This window comes from Nylanderia fulva, unplaced genomic scaffold (genome assembly GCF_048542155.1).
Source record: "Nylanderia fulva isolate GAGA-0341 unplaced genomic scaffold, ASM4854215v1 Scaffold19, whole genome shotgun sequence".
Classification (NCBI taxonomy): Eukaryota; Metazoa; Arthropoda; class Insecta; order Hymenoptera; family Formicidae; genus Nylanderia; species Nylanderia fulva.
In genome coordinates, this window is record NW_028190161.1 from 2,922,816 (window position 1) to 2,948,461 (window position 25,646).

General features: G+C 37.2%; 1 protein-coding gene across 1 annotated transcript; it reads right to left on the minus strand.

Moving 5' to 3' along the window:
* Window positions 1-283: 283 nt before the first annotated feature.
* LOC114936095 (uncharacterized) lies at window positions 284-25,477 on the minus strand. The gene is made up of 3 exons (XM_029309119.2): window positions 21,688-25,477; window positions 15,831-15,915; window positions 284-14,302 (listed from the first exon to the last, which is right to left on the minus strand). The coding sequence occupies exons 1-3, from the start codon at window positions 21,778-21,780 to the stop codon at window positions 14,154-14,156; spliced, it is 327 nt and encodes a 108-aa protein (XP_029164952.1). The 5' UTR covers window positions 21,781-25,477; the 3' UTR covers window positions 284-14,153.
* Between the last annotated feature and the right edge of the window lie 169 nt (window positions 25,478-25,646).

Here is a 25,646-nt window from a genome sequence, read left to right on the forward strand (position 1 = left end):
AGGGTTGAAACGTTTGAAATAAATAAGTAACGTATATAAAAAATAATTAACACACTATTTATCGCGCCTGACTCTTAATCATCCAGTTAATCTTTACTAAAGAATAATTATATCTTAAAAATTATATTGTGCCTATTCAGTTATGTAATATTATCGAAGTTTCAGATGTTTGCGACTTAGAAATACTCACCGTTTTTTTTTTTAACGCGTTCTTCTTCGTAATCGCTAATTAAGAACAAGAGATATTTCGTATACGATGAGGGAAAATGAAACACACAGATAGTTCAATAAATTTTACATAATATTTATTATTTATAGTGTACTCAGAAATGTCGGGCCTCAACCAGTGGGCCTTCTTCTTTTGACATATTTGATCAATGAACATCACAATGTTAATTTTCCTCTAGTCCGTATAATTACTTCTCTTCTCTATTAAGAGCGACGCGCAATCTACTCGTGTCGCTGCGATGGAACGTACATTATAAGAATTAGAACGGCCTATCTCTGCATTGTACGAAATACTCCAGATTCTCTCGTTCGTCGCGCTGAACAGGCCATAAAACCGCGAGATCAAATTTGCTCGGGAGAACGACGGACAAAGTAGATTGTCACGAGCGGTATTTAATGCAGCGGTCACGTTAAAAGTAACACGTAAAGCTCTCAAACGACGTAACGAGCGGATTGCGGCGTCGCAAAAAATAGATATGTCCAGCTTCGCGACTCTTGGTTCTCACTCACGTTTCAACATGCCAGCATATTCGTACAACAAAACATCGAATAACAACTGCATATAAAAAACAAAATGAAAGGAAGAGGTCTATATCTCAGTCGCAACTCGTCATAAGTTTTGAATTTCGTTCGGCGCGCGTATTCTCGACAATCAATAATATCCGATAACTATATTAAAACGCAACGTGTTGTATTAGTAAAACAGTTTCTTTCTTTACGTATTGGATAAGTCATCGCCAAATTTACACAGTCCATTTTTTTTTCTCGCCATCGGAAAACAGTTTCGCTTTATGTTGTCCATTCCGGGCCGACATTCGAGGAGTTCCCAAAAATGATGGGTTTTTTTTTAAAGTAGGGGATGAAGGAAGAGGAGGGCGGGAGAGGGAACGGGGGGAGTGGATTTTGACTTTCCTTTTTTTTCTCATATTACAGCAACCAACCACATTCCCACTGTACACGCCTCTTTTTCTGTTCAATTCTTCGTCCTTTCGCGGACAATGCAAAATTAAAATACGCACGCGTCGAAGAATGAAACGCCCTGAATCGGACAAGAATTTGCATTCCGACGCCGGATTCATCTCTCGATTACGTTATTCGTTGAATTATTTAGTCCGTGACGTTTCCATCTTCGATGCGATAAATTGAAAATTCTCCGCAAACCAGTCGTTAAAAATTCAAGATTATCAAACTGCAACAATGCCTTTCTTCTATTATTTTTTTTTCTGTTGCATTATAGTATTGCTCAATTTTACTTTATTACAGTATAGGAACAACTAACACCAATCTGATTTTAAGTCATCTAGTTGCTAAATAAATTTAATTAAAGAAATATATATTTTAAAATGTGCGTATTTATATTGAAATATATCTCTATTTGCAATAAAAATATATTTCACAAAATTCACACATATGTGCATTTAAGAAATATATTCTTTTTATTCCGTTTCCACTTTATTCTACAAAGATAATATAAGTTCGTATCTTTGTTACAATCCTTTATTGTCAAAAAGAAAAATCAATATATAATGTATCTTCAGTTTAAAGTGCAGAATTTGATTTATTAAGAAAATCTCAATTGTTATATCTATTATCTCTTTAATTATTTCTCTTTAATTATTTCTCTTTAATTATCTCTTTAATGCTATTATCTCTTTAATATAAAATGAAGTTTTGTTAGCGACATTGAAAACGTCGGGATTGTTAATTTCGGAGTAATTGGCAATTGATTATTTACTTGATCTCAAATTTGTATGAAGCCACGATGTCACACTTCGAATCGAAATCTCAACGACTGGTCGGCGGGTTTTGCTAATAAATGCGGAGGCGGCAGTGGCGCGAGGGTACATTTAAGTTCTCATTATATAGGAATCGAGGGGACCCCCAATATATTCGAAAAACTTGGTAAAAATATCAGTATTATATATATATTTATATTTATATATATATATGTGTGTGTGTGTATATATATATATATATACCTCGCGCCGCTCTTGCACGCCCGCCCGCTCTTCTGGCCCACCTTAATTAATTCTCTTAAACCTCCATAAACACACCTCGTTGAACTTAGCGCTATACGAAATGATCGTTACGATACGAGATAATATATATATATAATATATAATATATATATTTATATTCTACATTACATTACTATGTTCGAAAAATAATATTACAATATATAGTGTATGTGTGTGTTATTACGTGTATTACAGTATTATTTTGTGTTTCTTTCGCTTCTTATTCCTCCTCTCCTTCACGATAGTTTACCACCATTCTCGTACTTTATCGCTTTTTTTCTTATTATACGCGCGGTAATTTACGCCTAAAATTTACAATTAGTTATACACAATCTTAACGCTGCTGAGAAGAGGTCGATGACAGTGCGTAGATCAATCTGCATTGCTGAATTTGTTATAAAAAATTATGTGTCGTAATGAGACGAGTAGAATGACTCTGGCTATATAAAATTGTCGTATAATACTAAACAATGTTAAGCTATTATGTCGATAGTACCTTTTCAAAGAAATGGTTTGTTCTTTTCTCCACGATTCCATACTCGACAAATGTCGATAAATTGAAGGTGTCGTCTTAAAGTGAGATATTCAGTCCAATACGTATAAGCACAAGTCTTAAAGTGGAAAAAAATTACAGAACACATTATCAAGAAATCTCTAAATACTTATATTAAATAGACATATTTATTTCTTAGAGATTTTATTCGGAAATGTTTGGTTTTTTCAACTATAAGACATCATAACAATAAAGATCGAATCGTATCGCTATTAAAAGAAAATCGCCTTTAATTTTCAAGTCATTTTCATCTCGCAAATCAATCATTCTTAATTATTCTTTTCAAATTACGGAGATAACAAAAACTAACTTTGAAAAAAGCAGTCTCCCGCTTATAATCTATCACGGAATGCCTTATGAAATTTATTCGTAGCGTTATACGGAATCAGATTGCTCTCAGCAGCGCTCGCAGTTACATTACCAAATCCTTTCAGTGTGTATGTATGTGTATGTGTGTCTGAGTGTGATGTAAAACCGCTAGGCGCTTCTTTTCTCTCTTTCTCTCTCTCCCTCTCTTTCTTCTTTTTTTTTTTAAATTTGAATAACAACCATCTTTCAATTTGTTTCACTAAATATATCACAAACTGCCGGCGGCTAGTGCAGCCCTCGCTATTTTCGCTAAACGCGGCGATTGCCGTTTTATATAAAACGCTTTCAATTGTAAGCGTTCTTGCTCGTGTGCTGATACCGATATTGGAAACGAAGCGTTTAGCGCGAACGCGCGAGCTACCACCGGAAAAATATAACGTTAAGGGATTACATGTTAATAGTTACATCACTGTCGGAAGACGCAGTGATCCGAAGGATCGTCAGGATACTACCCTCGCGTCTATATATCCAGAAAATCCTTCGTCCTCGTCCCCAACGTACGGTTAGTTTAAGTGTCGAACTAGTAATTTTCCGTATATTATGCTGCCACAGAAGATTCTCTTTATATATATTCTTAAAGTGTAAATATCTTTATAAATTCATGACCTTAAATATTTTATGTAATTTTTAACTTTTTTTTTGTTCTTTAATCTTGTGTAGATTCCCGATAGATTTACTTCAATTTAGTCTTCACGCGTTGTTTACCGTTAATTTTTTTTTAAAATGTTTTCTTTTGTTCTCGAAAACTTGTAGTCAAGGGGGGCGACCGTGTTATTAATGTTCAAAGGGAAGGAGGGCAATGTGACGGCGGGGGGGGGGGGGAGATAGGGGATTAGAGATCAAGCCATCTTCGTAAGATATAAAATCAAATGTAACATTGAATCACACTTTTTTCCGAGAGGATAAAGGCACCGGAAAACTAATACTGCCAACGCAAAAAGTGTATCGCACATTAGAATTTCGTGGAAAACGCTTGACAGGAAAGAAAGTGTTCGCAATAAAGAAGAAAATCCCGTGAAATTAAACCCCCGCGCGCGCGGGAAGTGTTAAAGGTCGCGGCTACTACGCGCACGTGGTAGCGGGTGTACGCACAGCTGATTGTCAATGACAGCTGAGCGCGCGACCACGTGAATCGCGTGACGCAATATGACGCATAGCGCCACGACTTGCGTACCCGCGCGACCGTGCGTCTGTAAATCATCGATATCGCCGATTAAAAAAGCCGCAATGAATCGAGACGAATCGCGTACGAAAGCTGAGAAAGTGTGCAGCGCGATGGAATATTCGAATACAATAATATATACAAATCGAGCAGTAGCAGTTATATCGGCGATTTAAAAAAAGTGGCTTTAATATCAAAGTGCTACTTCATCCTCCATATCCGAAATACATATTTATAATGAAATATGTGATAAAAGAAATTTGCGGTAAGTGTAAAATTTGTTCCATTTGACATAAAATCAAATTTCTTACATTACATTTGATTAATTTTAATTACTTCCTCGCTAACGAATTATAATAATTATTACAGAAAAATTTCTGCATATTTCGTCTTTGGATCTGAAACATATACGACACGAGCCTGATATCAAATTAATGGAACGATGTGATCGCTTTTAAATCGACGGCAGAAACCTCCACCCGATGGAAGAAAATTGTCAATGCAGCGAATAGCAAAGGCAAGTCTATCATTTGTTAAGCAAGCCAATTTTAACTACGCGCACTTTAATAAGAGATATATTTTGCTATATACACATGGTTGTCCATATAGCGTGGCTTTCAAGATATGCGAATATATATATTCATTTGAATATGATAAAATGCGTTAATCTGAGACATTGACGTTTACGTGTATGCATATTTTTATATATTCCGACATATCTATCCGGATGTGCATATGTGTGCATGTGTGTCTGTTATGCGCGTGTAAGTGGGATCGAGGGTCTAAAAAGCATCTCGCAAAAGGCGCAAAAAGCTTACACACAAGCGGAGGAAGAAACACGCTCGACTTGAATCGATTTCAACACGTAGATGACGACTCAGAGATAATGAGATGGAAAGGGGGAGATGAGGTCGGATCTCTATTATTTAAATATTGATCCGGACAAAAAGCGAACTCCTGTGCTACTTTCTATAATACGTTATACTTCCAAGTCGCTGATTAAAGTGCAATTACATTGTCTCGCAAGCCGTAAGTAATATATGTAGGTATTGTCTCTCTCTTTCTCTATCTCTCTTTCTATACGTATTAGTGTTTAAAGTTAATCAGTAGAATATAGAGATCTTTCTACGTGATCTGAAATCGTGATAATCGGAGTACTCTAGTATAGAATGTTGAAAGAGAGATAGAGAGAGTGAGAGAAGCGGGCAGGGCGGAAGAGGATACTTTGGATACGCTTTTTTTCGATTTCAGGCCGAAGTGTGCATACGAACATTTCCAAGGCAGGTATTTTCGACTACGGAGAGTCTGTCTCCAGTGAGAAATAGAGTGTTTTCCGTGAAGAGCATGTACCTCCTAAGTAAAGTTCGTCGCGAGAGCTCGAAAGAAGCGTTCCGCTTTGTTCGTTTAGTGTTTCATCTTGAATATCCTACTTCATCTAAGTCATTGTATATAATACGTTCGTGTATAATATTACCTAGAGACACTAAGCGTTACTAACGCGAGATTAAATCGTTCCTTCTCTCTCTCTCTCTTTCTCTTTTTCTTGCTTTCTTTCTCTCGCATTCTTTGCGGATAAAAAGGGACAAGGGAGGAGAAGCCATAAGAAGAGCATGAAAAGCGGAAATAAAGAAATAACGAAACGGCAGAGCACAAGAATGTCCGCGGACTGCTCTCGATGATCTTCCCATTCGCAGCGAATCGCAGGGAGAGATCCAGAAAAGGGCGACCGTATATATAGCAACAATGATTACTATCTACTAAAGCTATTAAGCTTAATGCTTGATACATCGACATGCAATTAGTTTTGTTCGGTAAAACTCTCGTCCTAAGGGCTACAATATTTTATCGCTCTCTAGGTGTTAAATAATCTAATTCAAAAATACTATATAGAGTGTCCTCGTTAGCTTAGTCGAAAGGTTAATATCCATCAACATCGAACTACCAATGTCAAGGCTTCTTTATCTAGAAAGTCGCTTAAATGTTTTTTTTTCGCTTTTTCTTTATCTAGACAATTTTCCATTACGTTTGCAAATATAAGTTAATCGCTCTTACACGAGGGGGGGAGGGAGGGAGGGGGCATTCCTCTGTCGTTGACAATTATCAAAAATCGCTGCGCGACACGTGTGGGACGAGAGATGACACTCGCCACTGTTCCTCATATCAAAATATGTTTTTCCTTCGCCTTCTTTTCTTTTTTCCTGTTCGATTTGCATGCCAGCTGGAGGAAAATCGCCCGCATATTCGGGGAAAAAAAGTCTGCATACATACACGTATACCATATATATATATATATACATATATAATAGTACTCTGAATAAAAGGAACTCTCTTGAAGAATCGCGTACAGCATCGAGGGAGCGATTGCTCAATCTCGGAATGTGTTCACGTATACGTATCCACGTATATACTGCACATAGATACGTATATATGAAATAACATCCGGTTGTTTCTCTCTTGTGTTCCATGCAAAAATTCATCTCTCGTTCCTTCCACTATACCTATCTTTCTTTCTCGCTACTTCTCTTTCCCGAGCCTTTTGCTTACATAACTTCTTGTTGTGTGCGAATGATTACATACCGACAAGGGAAACATTTCGCATACGAAGTCAAGATGGTTTTGTCTGCAGAGAAATCCAGTAACACTTTTATTGTATCTTATTACTGTAATTCACGACACACGAATTCAATCAAGAAACCTATCGACCTTTATTTAAATATCATAACCGATTTACTGTCGGATAAAAATCAAAAATATATGTTTATATATTCTTTATATTCTTTTTGTTATATCTACTCTATGACTAATCTTTTTATAATTTCAAGTCTATCGTATCGTTGGTTATTTTATATTTTAAGCGCCATTCAGATTTGATAAATTAATTTGTGAAAAAATAATCAAAGTATTTTTTTTTTAGATACTAAACTTTTACTTCTCAAATCCACATTTGCAAAATTAAAAGTCGCAATTATAATGAACGTTTTTACAATTGTACTTTCTTCTTACGTATTATTGTAATGCGAATTTTATAGTTTTAATCATAAATTTAAACATAAATTTATATATCGTAATTAAAATTTTCTCGACACGTATACGGGCTAATGTTATACCTATTAATTATTTATCTTATAAAATTCATGATTGTTCTAAATATCGAAAAGAATACGGTTATTTTATTTCAATTTAATAATTTCGTGTGAATTAATTTTAGAAAACCTTAATACCGTGTAAATTATTCAATAAATGCAATCTTCCCAGTTTACCTAGATAAATACGTATAATGATATTGTTTATTCGCGTGGCATCTAATTATATCAAGTGACGTCAAGTACTTTTCATCCGTAAATCTTTCAAATGTCAACGATATTTTAAACAAAATTTATTTGCGTATGTTTAATATATTTCCTTGTAAATCAGCGATTAATTTTGTTAGGGTGGGTGAATGGTTTGCCTATATCTTTGTATTTTTGTGATTTGCAAATATTTATTTTAAAAAATGTTTATCTCGAAATTTTCTTTAAACATTTCATCCGCTATAATTTCGAGAAAAAAATTAATCTTCAATATGTAATTTATTTTACTACATGTTGAACTGAAAAGTATAGAAAGATAGATAGAGATTTTCTGTTCTTATTTTTTCTCAATTCTCCTTCTGAATCTCTTTGACAGACAAAGGAATAAAATTCTTCGATTTTACTTTATTTTAATATTTCACAAAATTTCCTTTTTTCAATTTGATTTTATATTTCGAAAGAGATGCTTGAAGAAAATATTTCGCTCTTCTTCATCATTTTCCCTGGCAACATTTCATGACAATCGATTGAACTTACGAAAGATATCCCTATAAATCTCGTCCAAACTTCGTGCATGTAATTTCGAACACACAATCGTCGACGGGCAATCCGATTAAGCGGCTTAATTGTCGAAACGTAGTGAGCGTTCCCATTCGTTCTCATTGGAATAATCATGACAATCGCGACCATAAGCCACAGGGAACATTGACTGGTTTCTCCGCAGAATAAAAACACACCTCGCGCATCTCATTGTTCTACTTCCCTTCTATATCTCAACTCTCTTTCTCCAATCTCTAATTGATCATCTTTCTTTTCTTTCTCGCCCTCCTTCTTATTTTGCATTTCCTTTTCCTAGCAGAGTCAAAAATGCGTAGCGCGCAAGAAGCTAGGTAGGTAGGTACACACGAGCATATCCGACCAACACGAACGTTAGAACGCATGAGAATAAATTTTAGTCATTCTTGTCGATGCAACATCCCGTAGATTTTGAAAAAAAAAAAAAAGATATCTTGTACGTCGCATGTAAAACATACTTGAACAAGTATCTTCTAGCATCGTAAAGACTCTCTCAAATTTAATTCTCAACTAGTAAGCCCACAGTGATACTTGATCTAACTCGATAGTAAAACTCCAGTTAAGAATTAACGTCCGGAGATAATACATACGTGGATGTGGGTGTGTGTGACGACTCTCTTTATTCTTCGAGTTTACAATCGCGTTTTCTCATGCGATCCAGCGAGCAATCGTTGGCCATGCGAAGCAGCATTCTGTTTTTAAGCGGCAGCATATACAAATCACCCGCCCGATTTAATGTCGTCGTTCAACAGGGCGATACGTCTTCCCCGTCGACTTTCTCTCTCGGGAATAAGTCATCCTCCACTCTCGAGAGATTCATCGACAGGTCGAAGAGGACGCTCGGTGTAATACGACGGCAAGAAATTGGCGCGAGCGAATCTCTTACTTGATTACAAATAATTGTTTTGCTTTGTGATTGCTTGCTGCAGCAGCTAAAACCCTTGACTCAAGTTGGGAAGCTCAAACTCCAGTGGATTCGTCACAACGTTTTCATCGTGTTTTTTTGTCACTGTCTTTTTTTGTCGTTTCTTGTTTTTTCTTTTTTTAAGTTTTCGCTTTTTTTTTTAGAATGACTCTCGTGATATTATATTTGTCCATAAATCGGAGCAGCGTTTCGTTTCCTCTTTCGTTTTTTGTCCGTTTGTATTTTTTTTTCTTCTTTCTCATTTCTGCATTCGCATAATTATCATTAATTATATAATATTCGTTTACATTGTGTATTTACTAGAGATTTTGGTATTAAAGGGAAAGACGGGTATAGTACTGTCCGACGTAAATTTTTTCGCGTTCTCTTTAGATGCGTTGTCTCTGTATGTGACCGTTTTGTTTACCTAAGAACTAATTCATCGTTTAGCGATTAGAGAGGAAAATCCGTTCGAAAATAAGCCGAAGGCATCCCGGTCGTTTATCTCGTTTTCGAGCGCGTCAGGATCAGGGTGTACCTGAGCTTTAACGAACCGTACCATCGCGAGACGACACGAAAGGAGGAGTTATCGATAACTTCTCGAAGGACTTTGCTCGTCTAAACAGGCTGAGCGGCTGGCAGCGAGTGGGACGAATATCGTATCTGAATATCGTTCCTGCTCTTGGTGTCTTTCCGTACGAAGACGTTAGTAAACGAGGGAAAAATCTAGTTCACTGAGATACCAAAGAAGAAGAAATATATCCCGAAGACGAGGAGCGCGGGTCTCTAAGAGAAAGTATCGAGTTGTGTGTATATACTCTAAGTGGAATCACAATTGAAAATATCTCGCTCTCCTCTTCGTGGTGTCATTGAATCACTTAAATGAACATTCATATAGATTATTGTACTTAATTTTATATAATATAACGTATATATATTGTATATCTCTCTTTCTCTTCCTCTATGCGTATCTAATTAAATCTATGTACATACTAAGTATGGGCACGGAGGAACTCGTCCGTATGTCTTTCCCCATTCGTTTCGATGAATTTACATGTACATCCCTCTTGAGTTGCGTTTGTTGCGATATACTTATACCACATAATCGACGGTTGTTGAAGACGGAAAAGTAGATAAAGTAAAAAATTTCAACGTATGAATTGTGTGACATTACGTTACGAATTAAAAGCGATAATATATAAATACATATATAAAAGAGGAAAACAACGAAAAAATACAATTAATATTAATATTAAATAATTTCGAACATATGACTAGAATTATATAATGTCGAGAGAGAAGCATGTTAAAAAAAGAAGGAAGAACAAATTTAATTTAAGAAAGTCAACGCTAAAAAATTTAAGCGGGTCGTCGTAGTAAAGGAATTACATGTAAGTTATAAAACGGATTATTATAACACGCGCGTATAAAACGCCCTTCCCTTCTCGTTCACGAACTTATTTAACGAACAATTTGATAATCGATGACGATCCTAGAATCCTCAGTACTTTTTAATCTGCGTCTAGTGCTAACCGAGTTACTTCTCACGCAATAATACTATTTTATGTACACGAGTAATTTACAAAGTTGAACTTCTCTCCAGCTATATTCGCGCCTACTGGCAGCCTCGGATCTTTCCCTTCTAATACCAAAGGTGTATAATCTGTTTTTTTTCCCTTTTGCTTTGATAAGAGTGTCCTTTGATTCTTAAATGCTGTACAGGAACATTTACTTGCTTAACTCTTTAATCACTCGTTTAATATATATATTTTTATTATTTATTACTTTTTTTATCCGTAGGCTTCTCTCATTTCTTCCTTATACTTATTTTTTTTGTCGTTAGAGTACTTTGTGTTATATCTAAATTTCGTTTAAATAATTATATTATCAAAGTGATTGATTAAACGATTAATGTACTAACTTAAAAAAAAAGAATAATATACGATATAACATTTAAAGTAAAAAAGGGGTGCGTGAAGAATCCTGATCCATCATCATGACTAGTTCAAAAGTGCATTTTTCATTTTCGCAATGTATTTCGGTATGAATATATTCGATAGATCATATCGTGTCGTTGGTCGGGAAAGTTGGTGTAAGCCTCTCCTGGACGGTAAAATGTCTTTCAAATATTTGTATTGCCACGTGTTAGCATATGTGGTGAATTGGAAGTCTTATGTTGATCGCAGACTCGGAAGTTAAGACTCTCTCTCACTCTCTTTCTCTCTCTCTCTCTCTCTCTCTCTCTCTCTCTCTCTCTCTCTCTTTCTAGAGCAAATTCTCTCAAGTGAGCAATCACTCTTTGAGATATTTTCGACGAGAAAATCGGGTCCGCAAGCGTGTCTTAATATTAATATCTTTTTCGACGTATGTATATATACTTTGTAAAAAAATATTGCTCGGAACATCTGTTCTGGACGCGCGAGAATGTATCGTTCAAATTTTAAACTATGAAAAGAGAAATGAGATTCGCAGAGAGACGCGAATATATATGCAAAGTGCACGCGTAATCATGGAGCATAACTTGAAGAATAGCTTCGAAGATTGCAATTGAGCGTGCACGAAAGAATTATCATGAAGAATGCATTTAATGACGAAAGACTCGACCGATGGAGGAGGGTCCTTCACGCATGATATACCACGGGGGGAATATAATTATATATCAATATTAAAAGATATTAACACAACAATATTTACGAAGACTGAAACAACGTATGCATATAAACTTATTCCCTATCGATCGTGTAAACCTACGCACGCGATTTAGGCGGATCGATTTTTTTTTTCGTTTGTTTCGAAGAGCAGATATAAAACGATTCCTCTATCTTTCACCTCTCCTATTTTTTTCTTTTTTCTTTCTCGGCAACTTTCGTTCGCGCGCCAAGAATATCTCCTCGCGACATCTCCTTCTTCGCGATCGCTCTCTCCCTCATCAGAAGTCTCTCTCCGTATCCTTAATTATTAAATATAATTTCTTATCGTATGCATATAAATTTGTCATATACATTTGTCGTAGTGTAGTAATTAATTAGTGTTTATCCGCCTATAGAGAATGTGCGATTTTCGGCGTTTGCCTGTTTTTCTCGCGAACCAAGTTAACACGATCGTGAAAGTCAACTAACCGGCGTAAAACACGTCCTAAGGCTTCCTGTTCCTCTCCGCGCGAGAGAATCGACCGCTTCGCCAGTTTCCGACAATTCTGACGTTCCATTTCCGACCATTGCTTCGCATCGCTCGCCTATATAATCGTCGCCAATCAATCCGCCGATAACTATTATTACGCTCCCCTTCGCGCGAAATTGTTACACCCCCTTTCGCATATGCATACATATACATATCTCTCTTCGCATGTATATACACACACGTGTTTACATTATTATCATAAAAACAAAATATAATTGAGATTTGTTATATACGAGTATAAAAAACTTCGTTATATGCGCGTGCGCTCACCGCGTCTTTTATATCATATCTCGTGTAAATTATTTTTTTCTCTCACATCGTCTCGGTGATATTTTATCGTCATTATATTTTTTGTATTTTGCGTACCTCTCGATCGGCATTCATTTTCGTTTTGTCGCGTTGATTCGCAGTCCCTAGCTAGTCTACTTATGCGATACAATTACGATTTCTCTCGCGCCGGAATCTGGCGCAGATATACAATATTTTTTTTTTTTTTTTTCCGAGACATACATTCTTTCTCTTCGGAGAATTCTCCCTTACGAGCATGCATTGCGTTGCGCGAACGTGCACTGCATGTCACAGCGAATCAAGACACAAGTCCGGAAAAGGAAGAAAATCCTAGGTATTCAGAAGTAGCTTTCTCGAGTAGGCAACGAGTGAGTAGAAAAACGAAGTCAATCTCGATAGTTCTTATTGTCAAAAATACAGCAATAATTTGATTCCGTGATAAAAAAGGGAGAAAAGGTCATATGTCTTACATTTCGCCGAGCAAAATTAATTGTGTTCGAAATATCAATATAACAGACACGAGAAAACGGAAGTCCAGGATCAAGAATAAAAAAAACTCTTCCTCCCTCTCTTTCTTTCTCTAATTGTATTTTGTTGTTCTCGAGAAAACTACCATTCAAGACCGGGAAAGAAATTTGACGTATATGACTTCGCAGACGTCAACGAGGAAGTCGTAGAAGCTTGAATCATGCTGACAATCGCGCGCGGGTTGTTGTTCGTGAAAAGAATGAATCTCAAGATGTATTCGAGTTTAATGCTTACCTGTCAGTACAAAATGTCGTCGTTGTTCTTTGTCGGGTCCTGATCCGAAAGATAGACTTGGACCCTACGTGATATAAATGGGAAAAAAAGGAAAATCGTGGAAGTCGCGAAATGCCATCCCGGTTTTGACGAGCATTTCGAAATTCGTCTCTCTCTCTCTCTCTACGGTCCACGGGAAGCCAAATAGAAATCGAATGAGAAAAAAAAAACAACATTAAGGAAGACTTTAATCACTAGCTCGCACATATTTTTGTACAATCATAAGAAATATTTGAACGATTCTCGACTGCCACTCGATTTTTCCAGCTTCCACGATCACCCGTATCAAATCTTTCCCCGGTTTCAATTTTTCTCCGACAAACAAAAAAAGAATTCCTCCATCTTCCTATACGTTTTCTTCCTTCTCCGCGACATTTTTTCGACTTTCCGCGACAGAAAAATTTCTCGTCTCGACACCCTACCTTCTTCTCCCTCGCTCTGTCGTGCGCCTTAACCCGCACTTTCGTGCGTGTGCATTACGAGCGTACATACGTCGTGTATGTATATAGAGTGAGGAGTAGCGTGTAGTTGCGAAGGGGAGTATCGAGACGGTGCTGTTGAGAAAGAGTAAATCGAATCGACGGCGTGAACGACGACGTTCCTCACTCAGCGCGCCTCCGTTTCTTTTTTCGCTCCCATTGTTCGCCGTCGTCTCTACCAACCCCTGTAGACGTCACGATCCCCGACGTGCATGGAGATGCATGTTCGCGCAAGCTTTATCGGGACTCTTCTTCTTCATCCTCCTCGCGGTCCCTGCGCCATGCTCACGCCAGCGAGGGCAACCCTATGACGAGGCGGACGATGCGATCGCCATCAAAGGTGCCGGCGGCAACGCGACCGGTATGTGATAATATTTACACGAGGGTCGCATGCACGCGCCCTTCACTGCGTCCCTGCACACCGTTACGCGGTTCTCGATCACCTCCACGTTTCCTGAAAATTTACAGAGAAATTGGATCAGTCGGATTATACGTGTACCATATATGTCTGGCGCGTGACGAAACTCCTGTCTTCCTTTGTCCTCTAGGGAGATTATAGCTTCGATCGATGTTCCTCATGATCAAGAAACTGTTATCGATATAGTTTCTGAATTTCGAATCAATATTGACGATTAAAATGTCTAATTGTAATATTATGTGTAATATATAAATATTAATTTAAACATAAATATGGTTCTCGATTGAAGGTAATTTATCTTTGACTCGTCGAAAAGAAAATTTGACGCAATATATTCGCCGAGTGTTGAAAAGCGACGCATGAATATTTTTTAAATCGACGTTGGAAAAATATGCAAATTTGCAGCGACATATAAATAACGCTCGTTATTCGCAACGCGTACAATTGATTGTGTAAAAAAGTACATCCGCTAATTATTTCGCGAGGTAGCGAGAAGCGTTTCTTCCTCGCGTTGCCGAGTTTCGCCTCGCTCTCTGCTCATTATCGCGAGTGGAACCTAATTGACGGCGGCTTGATAAAAGAGAGATTCTCGTTACATCTCGGGAAAGATCATTCGCGTGCTGAACGCGAAAAAAAAAAAGAGCGAGTCACGCTGTAACGGCGTGACGTTTTTAATAAACGCCCCGGGGATAATGAAGGCGATCAACACGACGTGGTCGACATTGACGTCGCAAAACGGAAATAAAATACAAAAAAAAAAGCCGGAACGACAATCGAACTTCCGAGCGATGAAACCGCGAATGATTTATTGCTCGTAATTGCGACGCGTCTCGCACGCACATTCGGATCGACAAAACCGGGAAAAATCGAACGACGAATGTGTGAAAGACAAGACCATAATCGTCGGCGCCTGCTGCCTGCGGGATCAGTTCCGTCATGCAGGAATTTCAATAGCCGAATTTCTACCGTCGCTCGTGATACGCTTATTTTATCCGAGGAACCTCGTTACTTCGTGATACCGATCCGCGATCGGAGAGAGATTTGAAAATCGCCAAAGCGCCCCGATGAATATCAATTCGACGAATCAAATGTGATTTCCTGATGCTGAGATATTGGCTCGTGTTCTCGCTGCACATTCATCGTTAATGTAATCATGCCATTTCGTAGCATTTTCTTTTTTTTTTTTTTTTTTAATGTTAAGATGACAATCAGATGCAAATCATAAAGTTGAAGATAAACGAAAATATTAAAATGAGGAAACTTTATTGATTTTCCAATATCGAAGATTAATTTTGTTGAAACAACAAATTAAGTATAGGCGAATAAATGCGATACACAAAACCAATATATCTTCTCAACATACCAAAATTTCTGCTTCAATATAAATTTAAGTGGATGATAAAATGTAATAATAAAACTTCCGCGGTTTTGTACCTCGAAATTATGATCGATGTACGGAACATTTTTTTCCACGATAATCTCAATTACTTCACATAAAATAAGTAGCACTTATTCTGCATTTAGCCGCGCTATAATCAGAGTCTGTGCTCCCCAAATAACTCACCGTCACTGAGATGAATAAACTTGCAGGCGGGACGGTTGCACACTTGTCGATTAAAATCTTGGCACACCGGGAGGGTGTCCAGTAACTGAAAGAAAATGTGCCAGATACTCTTATAGCGGGTGAGATCGGCCAGTGATGTATGATTTGTGCGAAAAAAAAAGAAAAAACTTATAATATCGCACACATGCGCTCTCGCAAAGATTCGCTCACACAGATACACGCACAATCATATTTCATTTACCCTTCTTTCTCCCTTTCTCTCTCATTCACTCACAGAATTGCTTGAAAATATATCAATAGCCGATAATTGAATCTTTTTCACCTCTCTATCGAAATGGATTTAAAATCGTATGTTACAATAATATTACCCATACACATTCCTATACTCGTTAATCAGTTTATCCACATTGTGTAAGCAAAGTAGTTTTGATCAACGTACGGAGTGAAAAATAAATATCAGTATGCTATCTGATAATTTTTTTTATTTATACTTTATTGATATTATTGAAGATTAATGAAGATAAACAAAAGTACCAAATTAAATTAAATATAAATTTAATTAATTGATTTATAAAAAAATGTTAGTATCCAATCATTGTTTTAAAGAATTATATCATCTCGATACATATTTACTTGTTTAAAATCCAGTTATTAATTAAAAATATCGGAGAGCTTGATATATTTTGAAGAATCCCTATTCTCACACTTCACACAGAAATTTTTCGCACAAACATACTCCAGATTCTTTAGTGTTAGAGCATATCCACGATTCATTACATGCTCTAAAAGATCGGTTCGTATATGGATATTAATTAATTGCTACTGATGTGCAAATAATCAGCGCGACCGGATATTACATTCGTGATGCATATGATCCGAGACGAGTGGCTTTTGAAGCGACACCTCTTTTTCACGTCATAACCGATCGATTAAAAACGCCGAAGTAAAACGCGGCCGCTTTTGAGTATTCGCACATATACGAATTAAGTGGTAAATTTGCAGTAGAACTTTCGTTTTCAAACAGAACATTTCCTATTATGGTATGTATATTATATTTATCGTGGTGTAAAATATGAAAATTCTGATTCGACAGAATCTTGCACGACTAAATCGTATTAATTCTATCGAATGGATACATCCGCGATTTGTCGGGATTTGCAAGATTGGCTTGACTCTGGGCGAGAAAACTGAGGGGAATATCGTATTATTTTTATAACACGAGCCGGTTGTGTATGTGTGTGAGACACTTTCGTTATATTAATCTCCGTGATATTTCGGACACAATGTGTGCAAGGAGCGCGCTTAGAAACAAGGATCTTTAATTCGCAAATTTTGTATGATTCAAGTATGCAGGAAAAATTTCTCTATACAATCAAAGTCTACGATCCAATTAAAATATTTGACATAATAAAATTGTCACGTTCGAATATTAGAAATATTTGATACCTATATTTTATTCGAAATTATTTCACTTCGTATCCTGTATGCTAGTGGATTTTGTATAGCATTTGCGAATCAGATTTGGAAAAGCCCTCTTCTCATCGGGCCATTCAGCGCAATGACTAGACTGAAATTTTAGTGTTAACAAAATATACGGGAAAGCAATGGAAAGAGATGCTGGCAGGAGCGCTAGAAACGCTCAGCTTCTTCGCTCTCTTCTCTCCGTTGCTTTCGTTTCCGACCGAAAACGATGTTGGAAAACATCGACTTAATGTAAACTCGGTTTGCGAGATAGGAGCGATAATTACATATAAATGTGTGTATGTATATATATAATATGTACGCAGAGAAACATCTACTATATACGCGCGATATTCACACTTAAACTGTATTGAACGCACCGGAGACAAGAAAAGATATGTTTCGGAGCCTCTTTTCTCCCGAATCGCGAGTAATATATTTTTCGCGCGCGCGAAAATATAATTTCACATTTAACATATGGCGAATGGGTAGAGAGAAAAGACATAAATGCGAATCGCAGAACATTGGCAATCGAAAGAATATATACGTATAAAGTGAACCCAAGTGGAAGCGGAAACTCCACCCATCTACTGCAGCTACTATCCGTTCCTTTTATTACCCATCGGCAAAAAAAGATGTATGCATATTATATGTACACACACACGGAAACACACACGTACACTCGTATCTAGGAGAATTATTCGTATATATCCGAAATATATAAGAGACAAATGCAGCAAATAGATTAAACATCAAATTCCAGAATATGGTTTTCGTGTTAGCAAAACGTTAGGTCAAAAGCATTAACAACCTACCAGACAGATATATATGAAAAAAGTTAATTAAAAAAAAAAATAATAATTAAAGAAACAAAATATTATCGCGCAAAACTATATCATAGGCTCACCATATATGTATTTTTTTAAAAGCGTGCAAAGTATATAAAATAATATAATGGTAACTTGCTTCGCCATATAAAATGCTCGACAAAATCTCGGCAAAAGAAGATTATCCCGCATAATCGTAATAATCGCATGAGATAATAATAATAATAATAGTAAGTTATCAGTAACAAAAAGTAAAAGTCTTAGACACGTAACGATGATAGGAATAATGACGGCCATAAAAAAATATAGCAACAGTAATGATAATTATAACGCTAGTATAAACGTATGTAACCATAATATTAACCATATTATAATAAACAATTCTTGCAATTGCATAAGAGATAACTCGCTACGAACACAGAGTCTGGTCATGCAAATAATGGCCCGGGAGAAGGGGATCGTTTTGCTTGGGTGATCATCGTAGGTGTTACTCGGACGCGCGTATCAATAAGTGTGATTGAAAAAAAAAAAAAAAAAAAAAAGATCGAAGCGTCAATCTCTATTTCACGACGAAGGTGATGACGAGAGTGGTTCCGTGTATCAGCTGATGATGATAATACAGTGTCATCACCCAAGCGTTAGTGTGCTGCCAAAAGCCGACTCACCGCTTCGCTTTCGGTTCGCATGCGTGAATTACAGGACCGTAACACACACATTCACTCACTACTAAAGCTACGGGAGGAAAGGTGGTCCTCTCTCAAGTGATCCACGCCGGCGAACCGAAATGACGAGGGGGACGGCCGCGAAAAGAAGGGGGTTGAAGGGTGGAAAAACTGGATAGTCAGCGGTTATATCGGCAATATCGTATAATATGGATGTGGGATATATGTCGTATAAGCCGTCAAATTAATAATATTCTACTGCAAATAAGTTCAACACTATGTCAACTGCGACTCCGCAACCATAACAACAGAGCTAGCCAATTATTATAGATAAGTGACTGTGTTTCGATAGAGAGAACAATGCGTGACGATCGAATACTATTAAATTCGATCGTCCTTTCATATGCGGGGGAAAGCTTTGTCAATGGAAATGATGATTGGTTTTCCGAATTATCGGTTAAAAAACGTAAAAAAGCTCGCGCGCGCGCTTCTTTATTCTTTTTTTTTCTCTTTATATGCATTATCCATGTATTCTATATTCTGTGCCTCGTAAGTTAATTGCGTCGAAAGCAATGCAAGCGTAAGAGACACTCCGTGTCGTTCTTTGACCAAGTAAGCGGAAATTGAGCGATTCGAGCGATTGAAAGCTGTGTGTATATTTGCTTCAAGTCGTGACAAAGTTCTCAACCCTTAAGTCGCTCGAGATTGAGAGATTTGCGCGAGGCATATATGCTCGCCCTGAATTAAAATTAAAATTAATACACGATATTGTTCGGTTTATTTCGATTCTTTGGCTGTAGAATAGTGTTAACTTTAGCAGCTGTTTGATCATTCGAAAAGCAAGAGTACAAACGCGTTATTTATTATTATTAATAATATAAAAAACAACGTTATACACATCGATATGTTTTTTGGTCGGCTCTTCCGCATTAAAAAGTATCGTAAAAATCATCACGCCATTGTCATTGCCCAATAAAAATATTACAACTGTCTAAATAATCTATCGAATTTTTTTAAAGGCTACAAAATATAATCCGACAAATTTTTACGCGCACATGACACGTCGTTCTAATCATTATTACGAATACTACGATTTGTGTAATGTGAAAATTGACGCTATACATGCGATATCAACCAGAGGATATGAGTTATAATAACTACAAAGAAAGAGGGATTTAACAAATTTGCTCTCATTAATCTAATTGTCTTAATCGAATTACTTCTATATAAAGACAAGTAATGCTCGACGTTGTAAGAATAGAGTTTTCTCTTGACATGTCAAAAAGTGTGATGTACTTTATTACATATATTTTATATACGATTATAGAATAATAATAACGAATAAATTTACAGGATATATATGGCGATGTAACTTTTATTTTTTAATAAAATTTTTAATGAATCAAAGAGTTAAAATTTACTTTTAAATAGATTTATAGAAGTTTTTTGTGCACTATAATATTTTTAATTAACATTTCCAAACGAGATTGAAACTGACGTTTGACATTTCTGATAATTATGTCAAGCAATTTAGAAAAAGTATGATTACCAAGGCAATGTAGCAAGAGAGTCTCGTAATTTCCGCATATATTAAATTTCTATGTCGCAGGTAATTATCGAGATGTGTTTTAAAATGTACTTCATGCCCCCTGGTTGCGCTCTCGATAAGTTCTCTTAGTGTCAAAGTATAATATTAATGAGCATGCACAGTATACACGCCCGACACTCGTAACAGCTGTCCATATCGTACATGTTACTTGCGGTAAGATGCACTGCGAGAGAGAGAGAGAGAGAGAGAGAGAGAGAGAGATGGATAGAGAGAAAGAGAAAGAGAAAAAAATAAACAAATAGAATACTAAAGCGTACAAGGGATGAAAGTTGCTCTCAGACGGTAGCATTAGATTCAATTGTAACACGGATACAAAGAATATGTTTAAAAGACATCCCGACAATATCCTCATCCACAAATAACGCGCAACGTTAATCAGACAAGCGGTTCAAGACAATGGCATGATAGATATAATAATAATAATAATAATATATATATGTATATGTATATAATATATAGATACATGGCAAATATCGTTTAATTGCAAAAGTACTAATCATACTAATTACTGGTATAAGAAGCGTGCATCTCTTTTTTTTCGTGAATAGGTTTGTCCGTGTGTTTATATCATGTGTGTATGATGAGTACTCGTATGCCTGTGTGTGTGTATATATATATATATATATAAGGGGCAGAGGGGGCGGGGGTACGAAGGTGACGACAACGCTTTCGAAATAGCATAATAATAATTACTGGTATAATAATAGACAAACACCAGATAAAAGGCAGTGGTTATTCGCAGTTATAGTTGCGGTGAGCAGTCGTGAGGGAGATGCCCCCGAAAGCTACGTGTTAGCCAAAGTTACCGAGAGATGCGGATTACGGAACGGGGTTCGCTCTTTAAACTAATCAAACAAACATCAAGTCTCCTGCTATCTAAGCGGTGCGTGAATAAAAAAAAGCGGATTATTCATAGAGCGACAACCGCGATTTTCCTTCTCCCTCGTTAACTTCGAAGGTTAGCAGCAATTAAAGTTCGAGCTTGCATCACGGAGCACCATGTTTTTTTTTTTTAATTTTTCGAGTCGGAAGATTAGCGATTAATATTAGATCGATTCCACCTTCGTCGGAAGGAAATGTCACGCATATAAAATCCATCGTTCCTGCAATGTTTTAAATAACGAAAAACAATGCAAAAATGAAGGGACTGATAGAATAGGATTCCTTGAAGCTCGATTGGTGAATCACCTCGCAATCACGACCTTCAGGGAATCGAGTAGGGACACGAAATCATGCGAGCGGCGCGTGTGATGCAAACTCGAGACCGGATAAAAAACTGGTTACAATAATGAGTCTACCTGTCCGCAGCTGTCTGTGTAGACGACACAGTGAGCGTTTTGGGGGACCACTTGGGCCCCGACAGTGGCTAAGGCTGCTAAGGCGATCCACATGCAGCAAACGAGGCAGTGTTCGTACGGTATTTTTTTTTCAAGTATCGGTAGTTTTTTTGGTGGTCATTTTCAGTACCACACAGTCGGTTGAATTCGGTGGAGAAGGCACCAGATCAAAGGAGACACGCGTGAAGCGTGTCCTCGGAGCATCCAGGTACATGTACGACAGTGAGATCGAATTTTTGTTCCGTGTGTTATCGTTCGGTTTCAAATTTTTATTTTAAATGCGCATCGTTCATTTCATTTCGTCAATGATATTATTATTATTTTTTTTTAATTAAACATTCCACACGAGGGAGGCCATGATGAGTCGTCGATTAAATTGCAGTCGCAGCCGTTCGTCGTTTCGATTAATGCGCGCGCGAGAAACACGAGTGAAAAAGCGTGAGAAAAATGAGAGCGTAAATTACGGAAAACGAAAGTGTAAATCGTCGACTTGTAGCATTTTTTTCGCGCGTTTATTTATTCATTTATTTTTTTTTTTTTTCGAATTCGCGTTATTTCACACACGCACGGAGTATGCGATGTGAAATTTCGGAACGTTGGCATCGCCATGTAGAAAACAAATATATGTGTGTTTATATGTATGTGTAATACGCATGTTGTGTTTAATTCGTACGCATTATTGTACATTTTATATTTCGGCGATGTATCAGAGTGTGTGTGTCGCGCAGGTAGATAATGGGATTCCGATTTAATTTTTTTTGTTCGCGGGTGATGGACGGGCGTCGAAATAATGCGGTGCACACATATCAAAGCCAGCGTTTCAGAGAGAGAATATTCATCATAATAATACATAATATATATATACGTGTATATATGTCGAAAAAAAAGAATATTGGGAGATTATATATATATATATAATATAAATATGTGCACGATAAAAAGCCCGCGTCCGGATAGAGGCAAAATTTCGGGAAAAATCAATCAACCGGTCGGGCCGAAGCACGTGATAAAGCGGAGAACAGGGAGCGTGCGTCAGGTCGCCGCCACCCATCGACGAGCGTATACGTCACGTGTTTTTCACCGGCATTATCATTTCGTTTTTTTTTTTTTTTTTTTCGTTTTTATCACCACGAACCACCGCGTTTTCGAGACGCACAACAATGTTTCGAATCCGTACGCCGTTTTATTTCGTTCATTCGTTTGCCAAATATTTATCGAACGATTCGGCGTGGCCGTCAACGAACGGGAAACAAGTTCAACGATTGTGAGAAACAGGAAAAAAGAGAGGAGAGGAAAGGAAAGAGAAAAAATAAGAAAGAGAAAGAGAGAACGTCGACAAAACCCATCACCAAAGTTCGTCCACGATTAGTTAACAAACGCGCGCGCAAAAAAAAAAAAAAAAATAATTGACAATTTTGCATCGAGTTTTAAGTGGCGTACAGCAAACAATATTTCGTTATTATTACGCATTTGTCGTTTACGTTACGTCGTGAAGCAGATAGTTTCGCGGATTGTTAGGTGGCAATATTTTTTTTTTTCCAAAATCGTGGTATTTAATGATGTGGCGGTACGAATTAAAAAAATGTTAATTTTCTCGCCAAGATTTTCGACGTATACGAGCGGCGAGAGAGTTGGTCGCACAATCGCCACGCGATATCGTATAATTATACGATCGGGGGACGAGGCCGGGATATCAGATGATGTGATGAGGGAACCATCGTGATCAATCGTCGAACGTTTCGGGAATCAATTAGGGGATTGGATCGGCGCCACGTAGGCCACGCAGGACGTCGCATCGGGATGGATTCGGGGGATGAAAGCGTCGGCGAGGTAGTGGATCAAACGGTATGCGTGTTGGTGAATTTGGTCGGTTGAAAGACGTGCGGTAGGTATATCCAGGCGAGGGCAAGCATGAAACAGAAAGTTGAAAGAGAGACCATGAACGAACGCGTTTTAACATGCACCAGTGGCGTATCTGTGTCTATGTGTGTGTATTATATCTCTATGTGTGTTTTGATATACGTGTGATAACATATATGTAATATAGTGGCTGGCACACATTCGTCTCGAGCCTGTCGTTAGAAGTCGCACGTCGATTCACTTCTTGCGCTGCAAACGAACCAAAAGGTGTATTGAGCATTGCACAGTAAGTGTATTAATCATATACACATTTCTCTTTTTAATAAATTTGTGACCCTCTTCCGAAAATCAGCGGAAGACAGCCGCACAGACAGCGAATCCTTCGAACGAGTACGCTCTCTCGTGCATTCTCCTCTATCAAAGCGTTGCGTTTTTTTACGTCACACCGTGTTTCGCATGCGCTAGTAAGTGTCTATATTCGAGTTTTGTCGAGGCGACAGTTTGACCAGGCAGTAGGTACAGATGACTTCCCATTTGGAGCGATTGATGCATTTCCAGGAAGTATCGAATCCAAAAATATTCGCGTAAATCAACATCGCTTCGAGTAAAATTAAATGAATCACGTGTCTTTCGCGTTTCGAATAGTCTTGATTTTTTTTTAAAATCTCTGGAATTATGTGCTTATGTTACATGCATTATTCCGATCGCATCTTCATCAATAAATTGAAATCTAATATAATCGTATTTTGTTTTTGCTTTTGTCAACTTAAGATATAGTAACAGCAACTGAAGTTAAAATTGCGATTGATAAAAAAATATAGTTCGCTACAATTTATTATTCACATTTTATCCAAATTACTGTACACATTCTCCCAGATTAATTTTTAAATCCTTAATTACCGTTACTATATCAACAACATTTTAAATAAATTTTGATTGCCAAAAAGATGATTTTGTCCCTAAATTATCCGCAGATTTATGGCGATCTTTCCAGTGATTAAAAAATTCTTGTTCGCAAATTTGATATTCACATTTGTCTCTAGGAAATGCACTTTAGCACGCAAATCGGGGCTACTTATTCAACTAGAATATGTCGTATGGGAAAGACGCTCAGGCTGAAGTAAGCACACATGAACTTACTCTGTATCTACTACAAAGTATGTAATTTTGCGTCAACGTTCTAAGTAGCCTATTAAGTATATAGTATATAGAATAAGTCTTATTAAAATGACGATGTGGAGCTAAAGCTTGCATATGCGATACAATAAAGTGCTACTGCGATACTTACATTGGAAACAGTGCTGCATGTTGATTTTTTTAATATCGGCGCAGGTATGCGGGTATGCAAGGAAGCGTCGCTTTTGCGTTCAAATTCTTTAGAGCACAGAAGAAGGTAGACAGAGCGATAAAAAATATTGATTATATTATTAATGGCAAATCTGAATAAGGATCATGGAGAGACGGCTATATTACAGAAGCACATATAATCTTTTATTAGCCACGAGCGCAGAAAGTAACTTTGTTCTTGCACGTTACAGGTACAGTAGAGAAACTACTACTAGAAACCTTTCTAGTAAATATAAATGCGAATTTCTCTCGAAAATATCTGTCGATATATATAATAAATGTTTAAACAACAAAGCAACAATTAGAAATCGCCGCCGTTCGACCATTGATACCATTAATGTCAATTAACGAGAGAGTCCAATCACGCTGGAATCCGTCATTTGCGAATCGTTCGTTGTATCCAGAGAATTGGAGTGTAACGACAAATCATCCTGAAATCGTCATGGACTGCACTTCCGGATAGATTTGCTTCCGTACGCGCGTGAGCCATAAACCTTCGTTTACGCATTTGCGTGCAATTGCGTGTGTTTGCAACGCAATATATATATATATATATATATATATATACATATATACACATATATACATATATATTGCATATATATATGCAGTCGCACATTGCACGTTAAAACAAATTGCATCGACTATGCTGGATCTTTCCTGGGTCTTTCCAAGGCTCTTCTTTTCGCAGTCAAAATTCACGATGCACGTTT

Excerpts from the sequence above, each read along its gene's own strand:
- LOC114936095 (XM_029309119.2), bottom strand. The coding sequence starts at position 21,780 with ATGTGGATCGCCTTAGCAGCCTTAGCCACTGTCGGGGCCCAAGTGGTC. Across the intron at positions 15,916-21,687 it reads ACACAGACAGCTGCGGACAG|TTACTGGACACCCTCCCGGT; the intron begins GTAGACTCATTA and ends ATTTTCTTTCAG. Across the intron at positions 14,303-15,830 it reads GTTTATTCATCTCAGTGACG|GAAACGTGGAGGTGATCGAG; the intron begins GTGAGTTATTTG and ends GTAAATTTTCAG.